The following is a 17,729-nucleotide window of genomic DNA, read 5'->3' on the forward strand; positions in this document are numbered from 1 at the left end:
TGCAGCTGCTGTGAATCCTGAGGCAGGGCAGAATGGGGAGCAGCTAAAATCAGGCACATACCAACATGCAGGGAAACCAGTAACCTGGGATCTGAGTACTACATATTCTCCAGTGTGCACTGCCCTGGTGGACACTGGTTTAAAGGCAGAGGGGAGGCAGGACAGTGAGGGGGTGCTGGGGAAACAGGAGCAGAAAGCAGCCAGAGCCAGCTCCTCTTCTGTGCTGGGCCTCAAACACTGCCCTGCCATCCAGCACACTGCTGTCCATATGCCACACATGGGGGGAACACAACACAAGCAAGACAAACTTGGGAAATGTAAATTCAGTTGGTGCTGTTAAGATAAATTTATTTTCTTCAGCTTTCTTCACAGGAAACATCACGAAAGTGCTTTACAGAGTTTGAATACCATTACTCTACCGTGGGACAAAAGGACAACAGATGTGTGCAGTCCACAGTTAGAAGTTGTCATATGCGGCAGCCATGATAGGTAAACCAGGGTAAAAAAAAACCCCTATTGACAGAAATATATATAGTTCAGGTTTTGAACTTAAGCTATGATATAAACATAATTGTATAAATATACAGGCACCATTAGGTTCCTGTGTTAACTGTGGGGGCCACACAGGGATTCTCAGAAACAGATCAGATTGAACTCTACTTTGTTGAAACAGCTTCTGCTGTGCTCCATAGGCTCCCAGCCAAACCATTTTCCCGGACAGACAGTATCATTCTTTCTTTTGCACTACACTGAGCACACAATTATCTTCATTTCTTCACATTAAGTCTGAAGCTGAGACATTCTGGTACATTGTTGAAAACAAATTCAGGTTGGTGTTTTTTTTCTTTCCTTTTCACTTACAGAGAGATCCTCTTACAATTCTTCCCTCAGTAATCTCTTCATTAAAAAAAAAAAAAAAGCTTTAGGCTAGATCCTGCTGTCCAGGTAAGACAGTTTTGTTTAAGCTAGAACGTTACCAGTCATGCAACCCTACTCCTTCCCATAGCTGAGCTGTGTTGTACTGTGAACAGTGCTACTGCCTCCCTTTTGCTGTATTTAGTGGGAATTAGGCTCCCATGTAGCCTCTGAGGCTCTAGGTTTCAGTTCTTCAAGAAGACTGCACTTACTTGCTAGGCAATTTTGCAGTGTTTGTGATACTACAGCCCTGACAAAAAACAGTGCAGCATCATCAAGACTCAGGAGTTCTTGACTGCTGCTTTCTAAGTGGTGAATAATTCAGGCACCTGACTAAGAAATCCTTGGCCTGGTAATAATGTAGATGAACAGAAGGAAGAATACTCTAGGGCAAAGAGAGGTCAAAGCAAGAGAATTTTGCTGAGCTTTGAGTTCCAGGGGAAAAAATGAGCAGAGCTCATTACCCCACTGTCATGCCAGTTTCCAAAGTCACTTTGCCTTTTACCCAATTCCGAGTGGAGACACAGTGCACGGTCACAGAACGTGGCAGCGCTGAAGGTTACTGGGCAGTTAGTAAGTAACAATACAGAGCTACAGTGGCAAGACAGGGCTTTGGTGAGTGTAGCAGCAGAGATGAGTCTTCCAGTGGCGGGGGAGAGGGTATGAAGTATTACATTCTAACAACTCTCAGAATCATTGGCTTTGTTTTCCCCCCCACGTCCTCAAAAAGTAAAAAATTCCAACTCCCCTTGGCCAACTTAATCAATTCCCAGCAGCCACAACTGATTTTTGACAGAATACCACTGTAATAGAACACCTATCAGATACAGTTATTGGATGCAAAAGCCAAGGTACATTCTGCTCAACCAAGTGTCATCATTAGTACTGGAAGCAGCTGCTCTCTAGGATGCAGTACTCTGATAATTGAGGTAATGCAGCTCTCAAGGGCCAGGCTGTGCATCCTACCAGGCTTGAGTCTGCCCTTATGACACATCCTTTGTATCTGTAAACATAACATGACTGGGAAATGCAGTCAGCACTTAAAGACAACATCATTTACAGCTGCTCTTTAAAGCACAAGCTGATGAGAATGAAGAGATGACACAAACCACAAAGACTAAGCCTGCCCTGCAGTGTTGCTTCATCTCAAATATTGTAATCCAGTTTCAATATCCAGTTACATACTACTACAGGTATATTAGACCAAGCATGGCTGAATCCATGCTGGTCAGAGACTAAGTAATAGTAATGCATCTGCTTCATCTCTGGCACAAAGACAATCTGGAAATTTAAAACAAGTTTCTATGAGACTTGTTCACTGGCACTTGATTCTGGCTGTTACACCTAGACTTCAAGTGACATGATCTCAAATAACATTTTAATGAAACTGACCTTGTGTGGCAGAAAAAAACTCCATTGAAACCAGTGAAGTTAAGCTCTGGGAGCCCAGACATATATTTTGCCTTTTTCTCAATAAATTTGTTCTCTTGTATCAGCCAGTTTTTATGGTTTGAATCATTTTGCTATGGTTGTACGTACTCTGAAAGAGATACAGAATAAGTGGTTTGTTCTAATTTAAAAAAGGAAGCTTATGACAATATTTTAACTAACAGTTTTCTGTAGGCAAGTAACTTGCAATAAAGCAGACAGATGTAATGACTTCATTGCTGTTACTGAGCTAGAATGGAAATTCAGTACAGAAGATAAGAGACATGAAAAGGAACAGAAAACATCAGACTGAGTAAAATTTAGTAAGCGCTTGCCATGCTACTCACTGACCAGAAGAGTGAATTATATACATGAAACTGAAGACTTCAGTACATCAAATGGCAAAAGCCAATCCCCATGGAAGTTATTAGGTTGATGGTGATTGCCAGGATACTCTAATTGACTCTGTAAACTTGGCAAATCAGGGGCAGGTGAGTTGTCAACAGAAAAAACCAAGGCAATAAATACTGGAAAGGTTTTAAACCATTCATACATGCTCTGGTAGTAGTTGTGACATGAGTCTGAATTAGTTGTGATCTTTCAAGGGGACGATCTAGGCATCACCATGGGCAGCTTGATGAAGACATCTGCTCACTGTGTAGTTGCAGTCAAGAAAGCGAGTAAGATGTTAGGCTGTATTAAAGACACAACAATATGGAAAAATATTACAGCATCTATTTCTCTTAGAGGTCCTCAATGAATATTTGCTGTTTCTTCAGCACCTTAAAAAAAGTGACACATTAGAGAAATACAGGCAGGAAAATAATAAGAGAATGGTAGAAGCAGCTCCTTGGAGCTGGAAAGACAGTAAGACTAAGGTAGTTTATTTGTTAAGAGGGGCATAGATGATAACCATCTTAAAAGTAATTCTCCTTCCCACCATATAACAAGATACATACTTTAAAGTCATTTTAAGCCACCTACAATATATGGACTTTAATATCACTCATTACCATCATCATCATAAGTATTCCAAAAAGCCCCATGTTATTCTTCAGTGCTTATGTGCTTATTCAGCTAGTTAAACATTTCATCTGAAGCAACTGCTACAGTTTGCTGAAGCTTAACACTAATCATTTCTGACAGAGAACTGTCACTGCTGATGCACAGTAACAACTGTCTTAGAGGTGCTGCAATGATAAAAATGTCAGTAAGAGAAGATAACTGTTGGGCCTCATCTCTGTCCAGGACCCATCAGAACTCATTTGTCTGCATGCAGGCCACCATCGTGTTCTCTGTTTTTTTTGAAGTCCCATTGTAAAAGCTGAGCAATGAACCTTGAAAGCGCCAGCAAAAGCAGACAAAGGTATATTCGTAAGTTAGTGCTTCATGTTACTCCAGCTGCAGTTAACAGATAAATCAGGAGGTAATAATAAATAGGGTAATCACCTCTGCTGTATCTGTATTCCTTCCTCTTACCTATCCCTTCTGCTTATCCCACTCAGCACAAGTTCTTGATAATTTCTTCCCTTTGTTATTTCATAAAAACCCCTCCATGGCCAACTATTTCCCTTTTGTTCATTCCCTTCCTCTACGGTTTGCCTTAATACCAGATTTTACAAGTTTTGAAGATTATTCTCTCTTCCCATTTGCCTTGTCGCTGCATGCCACTTCAGCTTAAATAAGGGAAAGAATAAAAAGCAGGAAGAAGGTGTTTACACACGGAGAGAAGAAGAATAATACATTCCTACAACAAATACCAGGAGTGAACATTTCTGGTTCACATGATTTGAACAAACTTTAAAACAGCCACATTATAGAGATGGCTATCAACTGTGAGCAGGATTTTATTTCAGTCACAGGGTTTACAAAATATAGCAATATTGATTTTAATATGTTCCACATAAAAACAAAGAGCCTCATATTAATATGCCATTTAGGTTGCACAGATAATTGGAGAGAGGAAATACCAGTTAAGAGTGCTCAGCCTGAACTTTTTCCTTACCCATACATACTAAAATAAGTCTAATTACATAATACTTAAATAGGACGTATATTACATTCCATAGAAATAAGCCTTTGCCAAAATAGTATTAAAATACTACAATAAAAGCTAATATAAAGATCTTTTAATAAAGATTTTTAGTCCTCTGTAGAACCTTCCATCAGCCCCAGCCCTTGACAAAGAACAGCTTTGGCCTCACAACACCCCTGTGAGGTAGGTTGTTGGTTTTTTGGTACAGCTGGGGAAACTGAGGCAAAGTGAAACTAAATTACTTGAACATAGCAGTTCAGCAGAAAACCAAGGCCAAATCCCACTCTCTTGGTCCCATGCTTCCCCTGCTCTTGCTATGAAACAGGCTTGGCTTCTTTTCAGTGCACACAGTTGTTTTAGATGATATTTTCCAATCCAATATTCCAGACACACTACTTTTCCTGGTGACTCATTAATACTGTGATATGTCTTTAGTATTTGTATTCTGGCTAAGCGGAACTTCACTGAACACTGAACTTCATTAACCTTGCTGCATCAACACATACTCTTAAGCAACTGAAAATAAACTCATGATGTATGTACCATTTAGAAGATACTTCACCAAAAAAAAGTCTTCACAGCTATTTGAAACAATGTCTCGGCCTTTTATCATGCAGAAGTGAAAAATAATTTTCTTAAATACACAAGTTACTTCCGAAGAGGATTGTTGAGCCATCTTGAAATTTGTCCTCAGTTCTCTCTTTAGGCAACAGGTCAGACAGCTTCATACCAATGCAAAATTCTACCTTCTCTCTGAACAGATTCTCCCAATTTGTTGAAAGGAAGAAATAAAATGGGCTGCCTTCCCCAAGTACTGAACTTTAAACAGTTTTGCTGATTTAAAGTCAGATGACTCTGTCACTTGTGCAAGCAGTACCTATACAGGCAGCACTTGTACTATCCAACATCTTACGCTCCACTCCCTGCCTCAGGCTACGCACTTAATGTTATCATTTAGAAAACAGCCCTTGTAATCCCTCTCTTCTTATAGCACCTATGTTTTATTTGCATAATTTCCACTCTCCCTGATTTATTTATTTATTAATCTTCCTTCCTGCTCTATTTCACTTCAAACAGAACATGGTAGAACTACAGGTGATGCTTGAGGAGCCAAACTTTAGATACACAATATTTATGACTTAAGACTCCTCAGTTCTGTTTTCTGCTGTCATTTCTTCCTTCATCTGCTAGAGCTTGCAGGCTCTCATATTAACCTCAATACAGACAAGCTATCTTTTTAACTTTTTCCGGAGAGTTTATCTGCAAATATGTCAGACTTCCTCCTCTCTGTACATACCTAATTTGTATATCCGAAGTTTAAGTACACTTATTATTTTCTTATACTGCCAAACAAAAGCCCCTATTTATCATTAAAAACAAGTTTTAACATTAAAAGCTGAAAACAGGGAGAGAGAATTTGGGAACTAAGTTACAGTCAGGCAACAAAACCTGGATTGTGGGTGTTCATAAAGATTTTATGGTACTCAAGGTGGTTTTGGTATAATTTAGTTACTTGGGCCACTGAGGTATAAATTTCTGACCACATCAATCTTGGAAAGAATAACATTACTACCTTGTAAGTAAGCAACCTTATTTAAGCACATGAAGCTGTATTAATCCCTGCTCCATTTTAGTTAGGGTATTTGACAGAAAACCACAAGCGACTTTAAAACTGCTCAACCAGGCAGAAATTAGAAAGGCAAAAACTACAACTATTGCAGAAGCTCAGATAAGCAAACTCCAAGATGTGCAGCCCAATCAAATTTATATTGTGTTTACTTGACCTGAACAGCACAGAGGTCTCAGCCATGGTGTGTTAAAAGTTTCCAAGAGCTGACGGATGCAGTCAAATACCAAAAGCCCTATTCCCTGTGGTGTCAGGCCTCTAGCACAATTTGTACCATTAAAATTCATGTAAGTTACTGTGGACATGACTGCTAAAGCTAGCTACAAATACAAAACTGAAGTAGCAGGACACAGTCACTTTTAGTTGTCCATTCCTCTTCATTTGTGAATAAGATTAAACATGACACAGCTAAACTGGGAGAGACGGGGAGGGGCAAAACTAATCCTCTCCTACATTTATCATCAGCTCAATACAGATTCCAGATACCTACAGTAGACATTTGCGAAGTCCAACTTTATTGAAGTTACCTAGTTTTTAGAATTTTAACATCCTTAAATACAGACTGTATCATTGAGAAACAAATCCAAACTGTTCTTTTCCCAGTAAGCACTGGACATTTCAACGTTCTACCAGTAAGTTGGTACCTTCATGGCTCTGTTTTATTGTAAGCCAAAGAAATAAAAACCTTTAAACTGGGAATTAACAAGCAACCCACCATAAAAGCGTGTCACAGGCCAGGGAGTCCCTGAAGCAGCACACAACTGCATTAAACTGACTGGCATCAAGGACAACTGAAAACCCTTCATTTATGGAATACGCCTTCAAACAAGCATTTTGAAGGAATGAAAAGGACATTCTTAGCATGCCTCGAATGAATGCAACAACAAACCAGATAAAGTTGGACTTCAGAGTCTCCAAAGCATACCAAGCTTCCACAGAGGACTGACTTTCAAAATTTCAGGCATGCAAAACAATTACTTGGTACAAGGAAGATACTGACAATTGGCATTTTGATAGTTGCTGGCAGCTATATTTAACACAAGAAACACTTCTTTTAAAACAGTTTTAACATTCTGTACTACAGAAATCTGCAGCGCTTCCGATTTTTTTTCCTTATGCCTCCAGAAAGAAACTGGAATGATATGCTTGAGAGAAGCCCCCAAAGGAACACCTTTAGTTATCAGTACCTGATGGGCTCCAGTGATAGCAGCCATCTAGAGGCTGGGTTTTTCTTCCCCATTCTTTAATTTAGCAGAGGTACTTTCAAGTGAAAAGCAAATCAAAGCTACATTCATACTCAACTCACCATCTCAAACCAGTCCTATATGGTGGGAGTAAGAAGACACTGTGCCAGACAGCACACTAAACTTCTATGTATAAATAAAAGTTTTATTAATATGCTCTGCTATAAGCTCTGAAATAGAGCCCACCTGGCCATAAGGACAACTGCCCACTCCATGGCCTATCCCTTAAGAAATCCAAATGCTCTGTATCCTCTGCTACTGTACAGTCATGAGCTCAAACTAAAATGTAAAGACTCACTAGACTCCAGAATCCATGTATATTTCCATTTTATTTGATTTGAAACTTTTACAGGGTTTTCTTGAACTGCCAGAATTCATGCCCAAAAACCTCAGATTAAAGGTGGTACAATGGACAGTCTCATCTACCCTTCATACAGGAGACTAAAACTATTCATGTGCATTAGTGATCTCAATCTCTTTAGAGCATCAGGAAAAGCATTTTAAGACTTCACATCTCTACCCCATCAAGTGACATGTCCATTTACCATGAATTCCACAAGAAATTGTGACAACAACATTTTTGCTGGCAACAATGGATTTTCAAGGAAGATACATGGCTCAGAGTCCAAGGTATTGGTATCAGTCTTTCAGCGGGGTTTTGTTTCCAAATGAAGTCTCCAACTTTAGGAACTTGAGCCCTCTCTTTAATAGCAGCTTCTAGCAGAATTTTTATAGACAGTTAACTCTGCAAGGGCAAGGCCAGTTTTAGTCTGTGCATGAAAGAACCAGGTGAAACCCCAGCCCCACTGAAGTCAACAGCAAAATCTGCATTGGCCTCAGAGAAGTAAATTTAAAGCAAGTCAGCAGTTAGTCAAAAGGAACCCAACTGGGTGACTCCTGAACTATCCTTATCTTCTGCACATACACAGTACTCCCACACACATAAGCAAGCTTTGTTTTGCTCCCTTGTTTTTCTTGCCATTGGCAACTCTTATGGATGTTGGGTCTATTTTTTGGCATTTACTCTGAGAAACCTCAACACTGGAGCACACCATTATTGTACTTCATTTTGCTTCTGGTGTAAAAATTCAGAGAAGAGAAAAACAGTTACAGCAGAACACTTCTGGTACTTGACAGGTTTGGTTCACTGAAACAGTTACAGGCAATGTCCTATATTCCTAGTGTACCAGTGCCATTTTGCCTACTTCCACTAAATTAAGTAACTTAACAAGTCACTGCTTTCCGTCATTACTAAACTTCTTGACTGTGAATAAACACCATTTATGAATTATACTTGGAGGATTGCTGCCTCAGAGAGCTGCATGCTTCACAGAAGTAGCCAAACAAATCAGGCTTACCAGCTTTAGTTATCTCTCTGCATATTAAGTTATTCTGCTTATCAAGTAAGCATCACTCCTCAACAAACAAATAATTGTTTTTGATAGAAGATAGTTTTTATCTAGTACCCCTACTGCCACATGTCTCATTTTTAAAGGACAAATTCTGAAGACTGTAGTTGGGAGCCTGGATACCTCTGTGTCAAATCAAAACTCTAAGTCTTAGTGCTTTAGGGTGAGAAAGACAAACTTCATGACAAAAACCAAAATAAACCCTATTTCACTACAACATCTTATCATTGTTTAAATATACTGCAAATGGATATCAGAAACAAGGCAGGCATTTTTTTTATGGGTAATAGAAAAAAAAAAAACTTAAACAGACAACTTTGAAAATGGCTAATGCAAACAAACTATTCAAACCCATCATTCCTGAAATCTGATACTTGAATGAGTTTTAATTTGTTTTGCAGTTACTTCCGTACAGCACTCTAGAAAGGTAAACAAACTACAGCTCTGTTGTACTTGGATAGTGTGAGTGGTATGGGACGCTCCAGAAGTCTCTAGTAGGCTATGGCTACACACGACAGGATTCCTCAGAAGGGGAACGAACAGGTTTGTCATTAAGGTCACTTAAATCTTTGTTATAGCAAATTGGAACCAAATGGCTGACTTCTGCAGGATTTCTGACAGGAATCCAGTAGAGCTGGTTTCAAGTTTCAGATGGCCACTAAAACAGCTGTAACCTTCTCTTCCAGAAGTTGTGATCCACATGGTGTCCACAATGAGTGCATCAAGTCTGAGGTAGTCAACCTTTACGAAGGCTCAGTATCTGAACATAAAAAGATTTTGAAATGACCACTGGCTGTAGGTATCTTTCTGAGCAATTAAAGAACACTGATGACTCTTGTTCAATCATTTACATTAATTTGCCCCATATCCAATGGAGAAGTTGCAACATATTACGCTTCCATAGTGCAGGAGAACCAATCACTTACGTCAAAGTAGTCTGCACTTGCTGCAGTAGATCCAGCAGAAATAAGGTGGCATGTTCATCATAGCTGTTAGCTGTAGTTTAGTTACCTTAGTAGAAGGGTTACCAAAAAAGCATTCCTTAATTGTACTGTGTGTGCGGCTCTACTGATCCCCAAGCACAGCATACTGGTTGTCTAGCTGAAGTTTAAGTGCCTGGTTTTTTGAGACCTCATCCCTACCTCTAGTTTTGTATTTTACTACTTCAAAGCTCTTCTCCATTTCTTTATCCCTATGGGAAAATAAATGTAATCAGTAAATATCTTATCACTAACTTGTGAATTGTGAATTTCTAGTCCATTTCCACCCCATCCCAACAAAAACATTATGAACACAGAACAAACACTAAGATTCAGAGTTTAACAAAATACCTAAACATTCCCAAGCAAATCTTTTAAAACCTTATCTCCAAAATAAGCTCATCACCCAGTACAGTTTAGATTAACAAAGTAAATTTAAGTGCATTTATGAAAAATAGGTTCTAGAGAGCAGAAGTCACTTTCTAGAATGTTCATTCAGAATTTCCTCTTGGTTCAATTTACACCATTCAAATCACAAAAGCATCAATGACAGCCTGTTGCCTTTTCCACACCAAAAAATACCCGGAGGAAACAAAGCTTCTCCTAAGCTGTATTAAGCAGTAGCATAGCAGGCAGGAGAGAAAAATACCCCAATAAACAAAAAACACCCAAAATCCCCCAAGTGAATTATGTATTGGCCTAGTCATCTCTTCTACTGGGAATAAGGTTATAGAAAGATCAGTATTCAAAAATAGGGTGAGACTGAAGTCTTCAGCACCACATAATACGTAACACTTCAGCAAAATTGGGGGAGCTTGTCACTAAATCACAGCTCAGCCAGCCAGTGTATTGATTTGTATTTGCATTAAACCCCATTCCTCCGGTTAAAGCACCTTCACATCTCTAACAAGAAGCCACATGCTCAGGGCTTCCTACATCTGTCTGCTGAAGGAAGGAACACAGCCTCACTATGGCTAGTGTCTGAGGGAACCAGATGCTGTCAATAGCAGAAATATTCAGGGAAATCCTTCAGCCATCAAAGATAACATAACCGGCAGTCTTGTTTGGCTATCTCACTGGGCTACATCCTATCAAAGTTATTTCACAGGAACAGAATTGGAAAATACATTTACTGCCTCTTAGTTATTTCTTTCCTCTATGGACTAGGAAGCACTAGGACAAAGCAAGGACATAGAGAAGGCAGCTGGAAATGTCTCTCTGGGAATCAGTGGAATGCACTTACTTTCGACTGTCTACGAGCTTGGCGGTGGACTGCAGTGATGGGAACTGAGTGTCACTGTAGATCTCTGGTGGTCCTTGCTGTGCTCTCCGTGGCCGCCCGCCCTCCCTGGCGCCGGGTGGCCGGTACACGCCACCAGTCTGCACTGGCTCTGGAGTTTCTGTAACTAGGTAAAAGAACAAGATTCACACGTGAGAACAAGTTTGCATTCATAGCTGAAAAAAACCCAAAACAACCAACACACAAACAAAACTCCACAAAGAAGAAAAATGAAAAGAATCTTACAAGTATGTTTTTCCACCTTTTAAGCTTTGGAAGCAAGTATTTTAGACAAGGCAGGAAATCAGGTGTCACCTAACTTAACCTACACCCAGTCAAATTTAAACGTGGCTCCACTGTATTGCCTCACGAAGTTTAGGGAATCCAAACTACTAGTGAGGACTTCATGTTTCTCATTTGCAATTTATTAGCAACAATTTAAAACACATTTAAAACAGATTTAAGCACATAATTACATAGTTGCCAAATCTTATTTAAAACACCTCTCCAGATGCAGAGGGGACTGTCCAAATAGTTTGCATTTAAGGTAAAAATCTAACATGAAGTAACACTAATTAGCTTTACCTCCTTTACAAACAAGAAAGAGCACAGCAGGCTATTTTTCAATTAATTTCTCAGTGGAAAAGAATATTCTGAACTCAGAGGATGACTAAGTAAGTAGTTTATCTCCACTGATATTAATAAACTGTATTTAATAAAAAAAAGTCCTATGCTAGTTAAAGAATCAATCTTGCAATGCCATGTTCTCAGTATTCTAGAACTGATTTGAAAACCGTGCCATTAATTGCCACAATAGATCAGATACTGGCTGAACATCCACTGAAGTGTTAAAGCAGCATTTTCAGATCAACAGAAATGCTTCCAACAGGTATTTTACAGACTGCAAAACAGAGGGATCTCCTGCAAAGACAGAATGCTTCCTCCCGTCCCTTTGAAGTTGGAAATAAAAAAACCCTTCCACTTGTGTCTTAAAGTATCTGACAGATACTTTAATTTCAATTCAGTTCCTCAGATCCTTTGACAGGGAGATTTCCTTGATGGCTAGCATGCCAAACAAGCCATTAGGTTCATTAGAGGGTGCCTGAACAGGAACTGTTCCTTGAGCTCTACTCACTGAGCAGCTTAATTCAACCTGATGTAGCTGGAAAAAAACAAGTCTGAGTAAATTTACCAATTGGTTCAACAACAGGGGCTGGTGGAGGAGCTGACTTGTTCCAAGGACCAGACGATCTGTCTACACCACCACCACCACCACCACCAGTCTCTTCCCAACTGTCACCAGGTTCTTCTCTTTTTTCACTTTCATCATCTTCTTTTTCACTGTAAGAGACAAATGATCAGCAGCACCTTACAAACAGAGGTTTAAGATTTGCCAGAGGTTACACAGTCCTCATAAGAAAAGACATCATGGCTGCTGTACTAAAGATACTAAATTAAACCAGACCACATTAGTTCTGTAATCACTGTACTAGCAATTCCAGCTGAACAATTTCTGGCATGCTGCTACATAACTTGGCAACTGAGAAGGAAAAAACTCTTAAAAGAATTTTTAAAAAAATTCAACTTGAACTAAGAGATCAAAGAAATTGGTATCTTATTTTGAATGTAAAGGCTTTTCTCTTAGTAAGAGAGTCATGCATTTGGAAGCGATTAGAAGATAAAGCCGGAAAGGTCTACAAGTCCACCTTCCATAAAATACTTTAGTCAAGAGGAAGAAACAGAGGAGGAGTGTTGAAAGCAAGCAAGTCCTGAGCTCACTTTTCCTATAACCACAATCCCCTAAGAAGCACTATTATATGTATGGGTAATATACAATCCACAAACAAACTCAGATCTCTTTTTTTAAAGCAGGCAATCAAAAAAAAAGCACAAGAGACAAAAATTTAATTTTTTCAAAGACAGACCAAATGCAAAAGCTTGGCTGTATTTTATTTAGACTATTTCATTTTGCATAGATGTAGTCAGACACCCAAAATAATTTGCTGGTAAAAGCTACTACAGAAAGCTGTGTGGTAGAATGGGACAGATGTGGACGGTGACGCTGTTGAAAAGAATCAAGACACTGATCTCAACAGCAGCAAAGTGTGAATTCAGAAGTTCATAATACACCAAATCCTACTAATCATGACCTTTGTAAGCTTTCTCTGTAAGTAATGATCAGTGAACAGAAAAAAATGCCTTTAAATGCCCTTTCACTGTTCATCCAAACACAGTAACAATCATAGTAAGGTGGTCCAAGGGCCTAAACACATCACTACCTTATTTTAAATGACAGTCAGAAGCCATGTCTACAGACTTAACTACAATAGAGCAAGCACAGGGAGCATCCCATCCCCTCCAGACACTCTGTATCTTTGTTTCAGCAAAGAGATCTCCAGAGATGGATAATTTATAACCTCTAGTAGGCTTTTCTTCCATTTACTTCTCCACTCTTCCCTTGAATCCACTAATTGAATCGTTACAAAATCCTGTGGCAGAAACTTCCACATGCCTGAAAATCTGCCACAGCATGAAAAGTATCTGGAATGCTGGCCTTTGTCTGGAAAACCAAATTAGAGGCTTTTCAGTCAAACAGTACCTGCAGCCAGTGAAGCTGCAGCCCACTGGTTGTCTAATCAGACATGTGATTATCCACTGTGACACTTCAATGCCATGGACAGCTTGTGGGACAAATTCATGCAAATAGCCTAAAAGGACTAGTTAACTAAAAGGAGTGGGGGGAATGCTGTGATCCAAAAAAGTAAATAATTCCAAAAATGTCAGACCTGCTCAAACAGTGAAGAAAGCATCTATTGCACTGGTTACAGGTAGGTTGATTTTAAGATTACATTACTTTAAACATCAATATCTGGACAATGAGGATTATCTGACATTCTCAGTCTACAAATGAGGTCACAAAAACCATTTTCTGACCCGACAAAACATTTTTCTTAACCAGGACAGACAACAGTAGACTTACTTTGCACCAGACCACAGGAAAAGTCTAATGAAAAAATGAACAAGGAATCATGAATTGGATTCATAAACACAATCCTGTGGGATCTTATCATGGGAGACTACTTTTACCAACTGTATTTTTGGTTTTTTGAAATACAAATGCAATGGTTCAGGAATTTGCTCCCCAACTGAAGATACTGAGTAGATTGAGTCAGATACCCTTACAGCAGTCAAATGATTCAGTGGGAATTACTGTCTGCACTCCTCTGAGAAATTCCTACTTGACTATCTTTATGGATGGGAATGTTAAGCATTTGTAATAAAAAGTCCTGAGTCCCAAGCAAAAAAAATAGATCTAGAGTAGGAATAGAGATTAAGAAAATAAAGACAACATTGGCAGAGACCAGTCAAACTTAAGTTACCCAGTAGCAAACTTGTGTACTACCAGAAACATATCAAACCTCTCTTTAACTGGACTCCACGGGAACAGCTCTGAAGAAAAAAACCATCCTTTTTAGATATCAGTAATGATTATACTAAAGAAAAAAAAGAAGAAAAGGTAGTACCTTATTTGCATGGACTGAACTCTAAGACCACTATAATCAATTTCTTCCTTTTGCTCAAACTCCTTCCAATCATCCTCTTCCTGTAAGAAGAGAGAAATATAAGGTGTCACCTTCTCTGCAACCAAAGTAGAAAAGAAGAACGTAACTAAGATAATACAAAAAAACCTGAGAGTGAAGGTACAGTTCCAGAAGAAACCAAACTGTGCTCCCCGCTGCCAAGAAGGGAAAGGATTGCATGCCCTCATCCCCTAACTTACTGTGTGTCACCTGGGATGCACCTGAGAGCTGACTTTAACTCACTAAAACAGCTAAGAAATGCCCCAGCAAAACGTCACTCAAGTGAAAGAAAGCCACATAATCTCAGCAAAAACACATCAGGAAGTCAAGGAACAACATAATGTATGGAACAGGACCGTGCAGTCATGACCAGGGCAATACAAGGGCAAGACCTCTCCCTGTCACTAACAGTAGGCTTTCATGACAGCTTGAATGCACACAAAACTTCAAATTTACTTTTCCATCACCTATTTCATGAGCCAAACAAAAAGAACATTTGGAATAGCTTACAGTGGATTTATGACAAAGATTAATAATGGTACATTTGACTTTTTCACATTCACAACCAAGTTTATAGTCTTGTTTCCTGAGCAGTGTTTTTATAACAGTAAAAAGGTCAGCTTCAAAACCACAGCAATCTTAGTACACAAAATATGTGTATCTTTCAAGAGAACTACTTTAGGGTTTTAAAATGGGAGATTGTTTGGGGAAAGAGGGACTCTCCTAAGTGAAGGCAATTTTGTCCTACGGTGTCATCAGGAGATTCTGGGATTATTAAGGTAGACCAAAAATGGACTAGAACAGATACACAGTCCTCCCATGTTCCCAGTCCCAGCTTTAAGACACACACAGCCTAATTAGTAGTTTACCTAATTCCTACACCCTACGTGAAATGCAGTTATATTACTCCAAATAGGAAGACCTTGTGAGCAAGGTCTGTCAAAGGCACAGACCCCTTTCCACTGAACAGCTGAGAATAAAGCTGCTTTTAGAGCCCTGTGCTGGGATCTTCTACACAGTCAATCTCTAAAAGAAAAACTCTGACCTGCTTTAGAGTAACAGCAGAAGCAGGAAGCGACCTCATGTTAACTGCACTGCCTGCTGAAGATTCAGTCTTCTGGAAGAGCAGGAGTCTACAGCTCTAAAATATTTTAGATTTCTTACATTCCCATCTCCATGGAAACATTAGTTTCCAAGCTAATGTACCTTTCACATTTAGTGACTTTTGTTTCTAATCCAAGTACTAGCTTCAGTCAAAGCCAAATACTATTTTGCAAGCAAGCGAGCAGAAGAGCAGCTGAAAGATTACCACTGACCTTGATCTACTTAGAAAGCTACTGCATGTGTCAAACTCCCCAGGTTAAACAACAATAGGAAACAGCAGACTATTTCTTAAAATTCATTTTGAAATATACAGCATTAGAGCTCTTGTAACTGCTTCTGGTTTTAGTAATCCATCTAGCACAACGAGAAAATATCCTTAAATCACTGATCCTCTACATAAGCATGAAGGAAGTGAGGTATATAACTTCCAAAACCCCTTTCACAAGACATCTTTTTGTACTCTGAGAGTATAATATCATTGGGATAGATAAAGATTCGATTTGTACCAGAAAGACAGGGAACACATTCTCAGACTACTGTGTGCTGAAGCCTCCAAAGGAAAACAATACCAAGAGGCAAAAAAACCAAGCCAGAAATAAAGAGATAAAAGGCACAAGTAATTTTTTACGTCCTATCCGTCCTGTCTACAGCAGACAAATATATAACAAAGGTACTGCACGTGTCAAGCTCCACAATTTAAAAAACATCAGGAAACGGCAGAGTATTTCTTAAAACGCCTTTTAAAATTCACAGCATTAAAGCTCTTATAACTACTTCTGATTTAAATTTCATTACTTCGGTGCTGATGTTGTGGACAGGGAGAAAAAGGGCGGAGGAAGAAACGGAGAGCTACCAACTCAACTAAGGACATTTAAGCTTCTCCTGCATGCTCATCGTTTCACTTTTATATGCTATCAAAAACAACAACAAAAAAAATTACTGGCAGCAAAACCCTTCCTGGCAACAAGGCACAGAGCTCAGAGGACTCTGGGGGAATCATATCGCCAAGGTCCACAGGCCACGCTGCACAGCTCCAGGTGGCACCCGACGCAAACCTCCGGTTCCGGCCGCAACACCCAGAAACATGGGAGGGAGTGCCGGGCTGAACCGCAGCTGCAGAGCGGGAAGGGGCCCCGCTTTCCCGCCTCCCACAGGGCCGAGACGCCCGGCGAAGGCTCCCCCCACCCCGCTAGCAGCAGCAGAAGCAGCGGCAGCGCCCGCCCGGTAGCCCCGGGGCGGGGCCGGGAGCGCCGCCAGCCCCGCGCGGCCCCGGGCGCCGCATGGCCGGGCGGCGGCGGCGCCCCCTGCCGGCAGGAACCCGCGGCCTCCCCGCCCGCACCTTGCTCGCCGCCTTGGCCGAGGAGCCGCCGGCGGCGCCGGAGGCGGCGGCGGCCCCGGAGCCACCGCCCTCAGTCGGTCGCGGGGTCCCCGCGCCCGCGCCCGCCGCGTTGGAGCCAGCGTTGGAAGCGCTGGAGGCGGCAGCGGCGGCGGCACTTCGGCTGCTCTTCTCCTTCCGCTTCTTCTTGTCCCGCTTCGCGAAGAAGTCGTCCAGGCTCCGCTCCTCGGTCTCCGCCATGGCGGCGGCCGGGCGGGGGAAGGCGGGCGGCGGCGGCCCGGGCCAACAGGTGAGCGGCGGGGCCCTCCCGCTGCTCGGCGAGCGCGGCCGCCCGGCTGCGGCTGCTGCGGCGGCTGCGGCAGCTCCTGCCCGGGCCCGCCCGGCGGCCCGCGCGCCCCACGCCTGACGCGGCCCGCAGGGAGCGGACGGGCTGAGGGGAGACGGGGCGGGGCCGCGCCCCTCACCGCGCATGCGCCGCCACCTTGCGGCCAATGAGCGCCGCCGGCCGCTCGGGGGAGTCTCCAAAAAAGGGGCGAAAGGCGCTGACGTTGCGGCGCGTGAGGATGCGCGCGGCGGGCGCGGGGAGGGCGGTGGCGAAGCGGCCGCGGATTGGCCGAGTCGTGCGGGGCGGGGCGGGGCGGGGCGTGCGCGCGCGCCCAGGGCCGGGCTCGCGCCGGCCCCTCCCGTGCCGCCCTTCCGCGTGCCGGCCGGGCTGGAGAGCGCGTGGGTGTGACGGGCTGTGGGCGAGCCGGCCGCGTGCGCGCCCTCCGTGCTTGCCGGGGGGGCCCCGT

At 41.8% G+C, this 17,729-nt stretch overlaps 1 protein-coding gene across 3 annotated transcripts; it reads right to left on the bottom strand.

The window, feature by feature from the left end:
* Positions 1-322: 322 nt before the first annotated feature.
* On the bottom strand, positions 323-17,310 carry CDV3 (CDV3 homolog). Of its 3 annotated transcripts, none has more exons than XM_048300334.1 (5): positions 16,942-17,310; positions 14,442-14,521; positions 12,110-12,258; positions 10,882-11,044; positions 323-3,036 (listed from the first exon to the last, which is right to left on the bottom strand). In XM_048300334.1, exons 1-5 carry the CDS (start codon positions 17,176-17,178, stop codon positions 3,012-3,014), a joined length of 654 nt encoding a protein of 217 aa, XP_048156291.1. In that variant the 5' UTR covers positions 17,179-17,310; the 3' UTR covers positions 323-3,011. The 3 variants fall into 3 exon arrangements, with proteins under 3 accessions (XP_048156291.1, XP_048156280.1, XP_048156301.1); XM_048300323.1 differs by lacking the exon at positions 323-3,036 and adding an exon at positions 4,163-9,850; XM_048300344.1 differs by lacking the exon at positions 323-3,036 and adding an exon at positions 4,163-9,418 and having other exon boundaries at positions 16,942-17,303.
* Between the last annotated feature and the right edge of the window lie 419 nt (positions 17,311-17,729).

Source organism: Corvus hawaiiensis, chromosome 1 (genome assembly GCF_020740725.1).
Source record: "Corvus hawaiiensis isolate bCorHaw1 chromosome 1, bCorHaw1.pri.cur, whole genome shotgun sequence".
Classification (NCBI taxonomy): Eukaryota; Metazoa; Chordata; class Aves; order Passeriformes; family Corvidae; genus Corvus; species Corvus hawaiiensis.

Coding starts and splice junctions, on each gene's coding strand:
- CDV3 (XM_048300323.1), bottom strand. CDS start 17,178: ATGGCGGAGACCGAGGAGCGGAGCCTGGACGACTTCTTCGCGAAGCGG. Junction 14,522..16,941: donor CGGCCAAGGCGGCGAGCAAG/GTGCGGGCGGGG, acceptor CTCTTCTTACAG/GAAGAGGATGATTGGAAGGA. Junction 11,045..12,109: donor CCCTGTTGTTGAACCAATTG/GTAAATTTACTC, acceptor TCTTTTACCTAG/TTACAGAAACTCCAGAGCCA.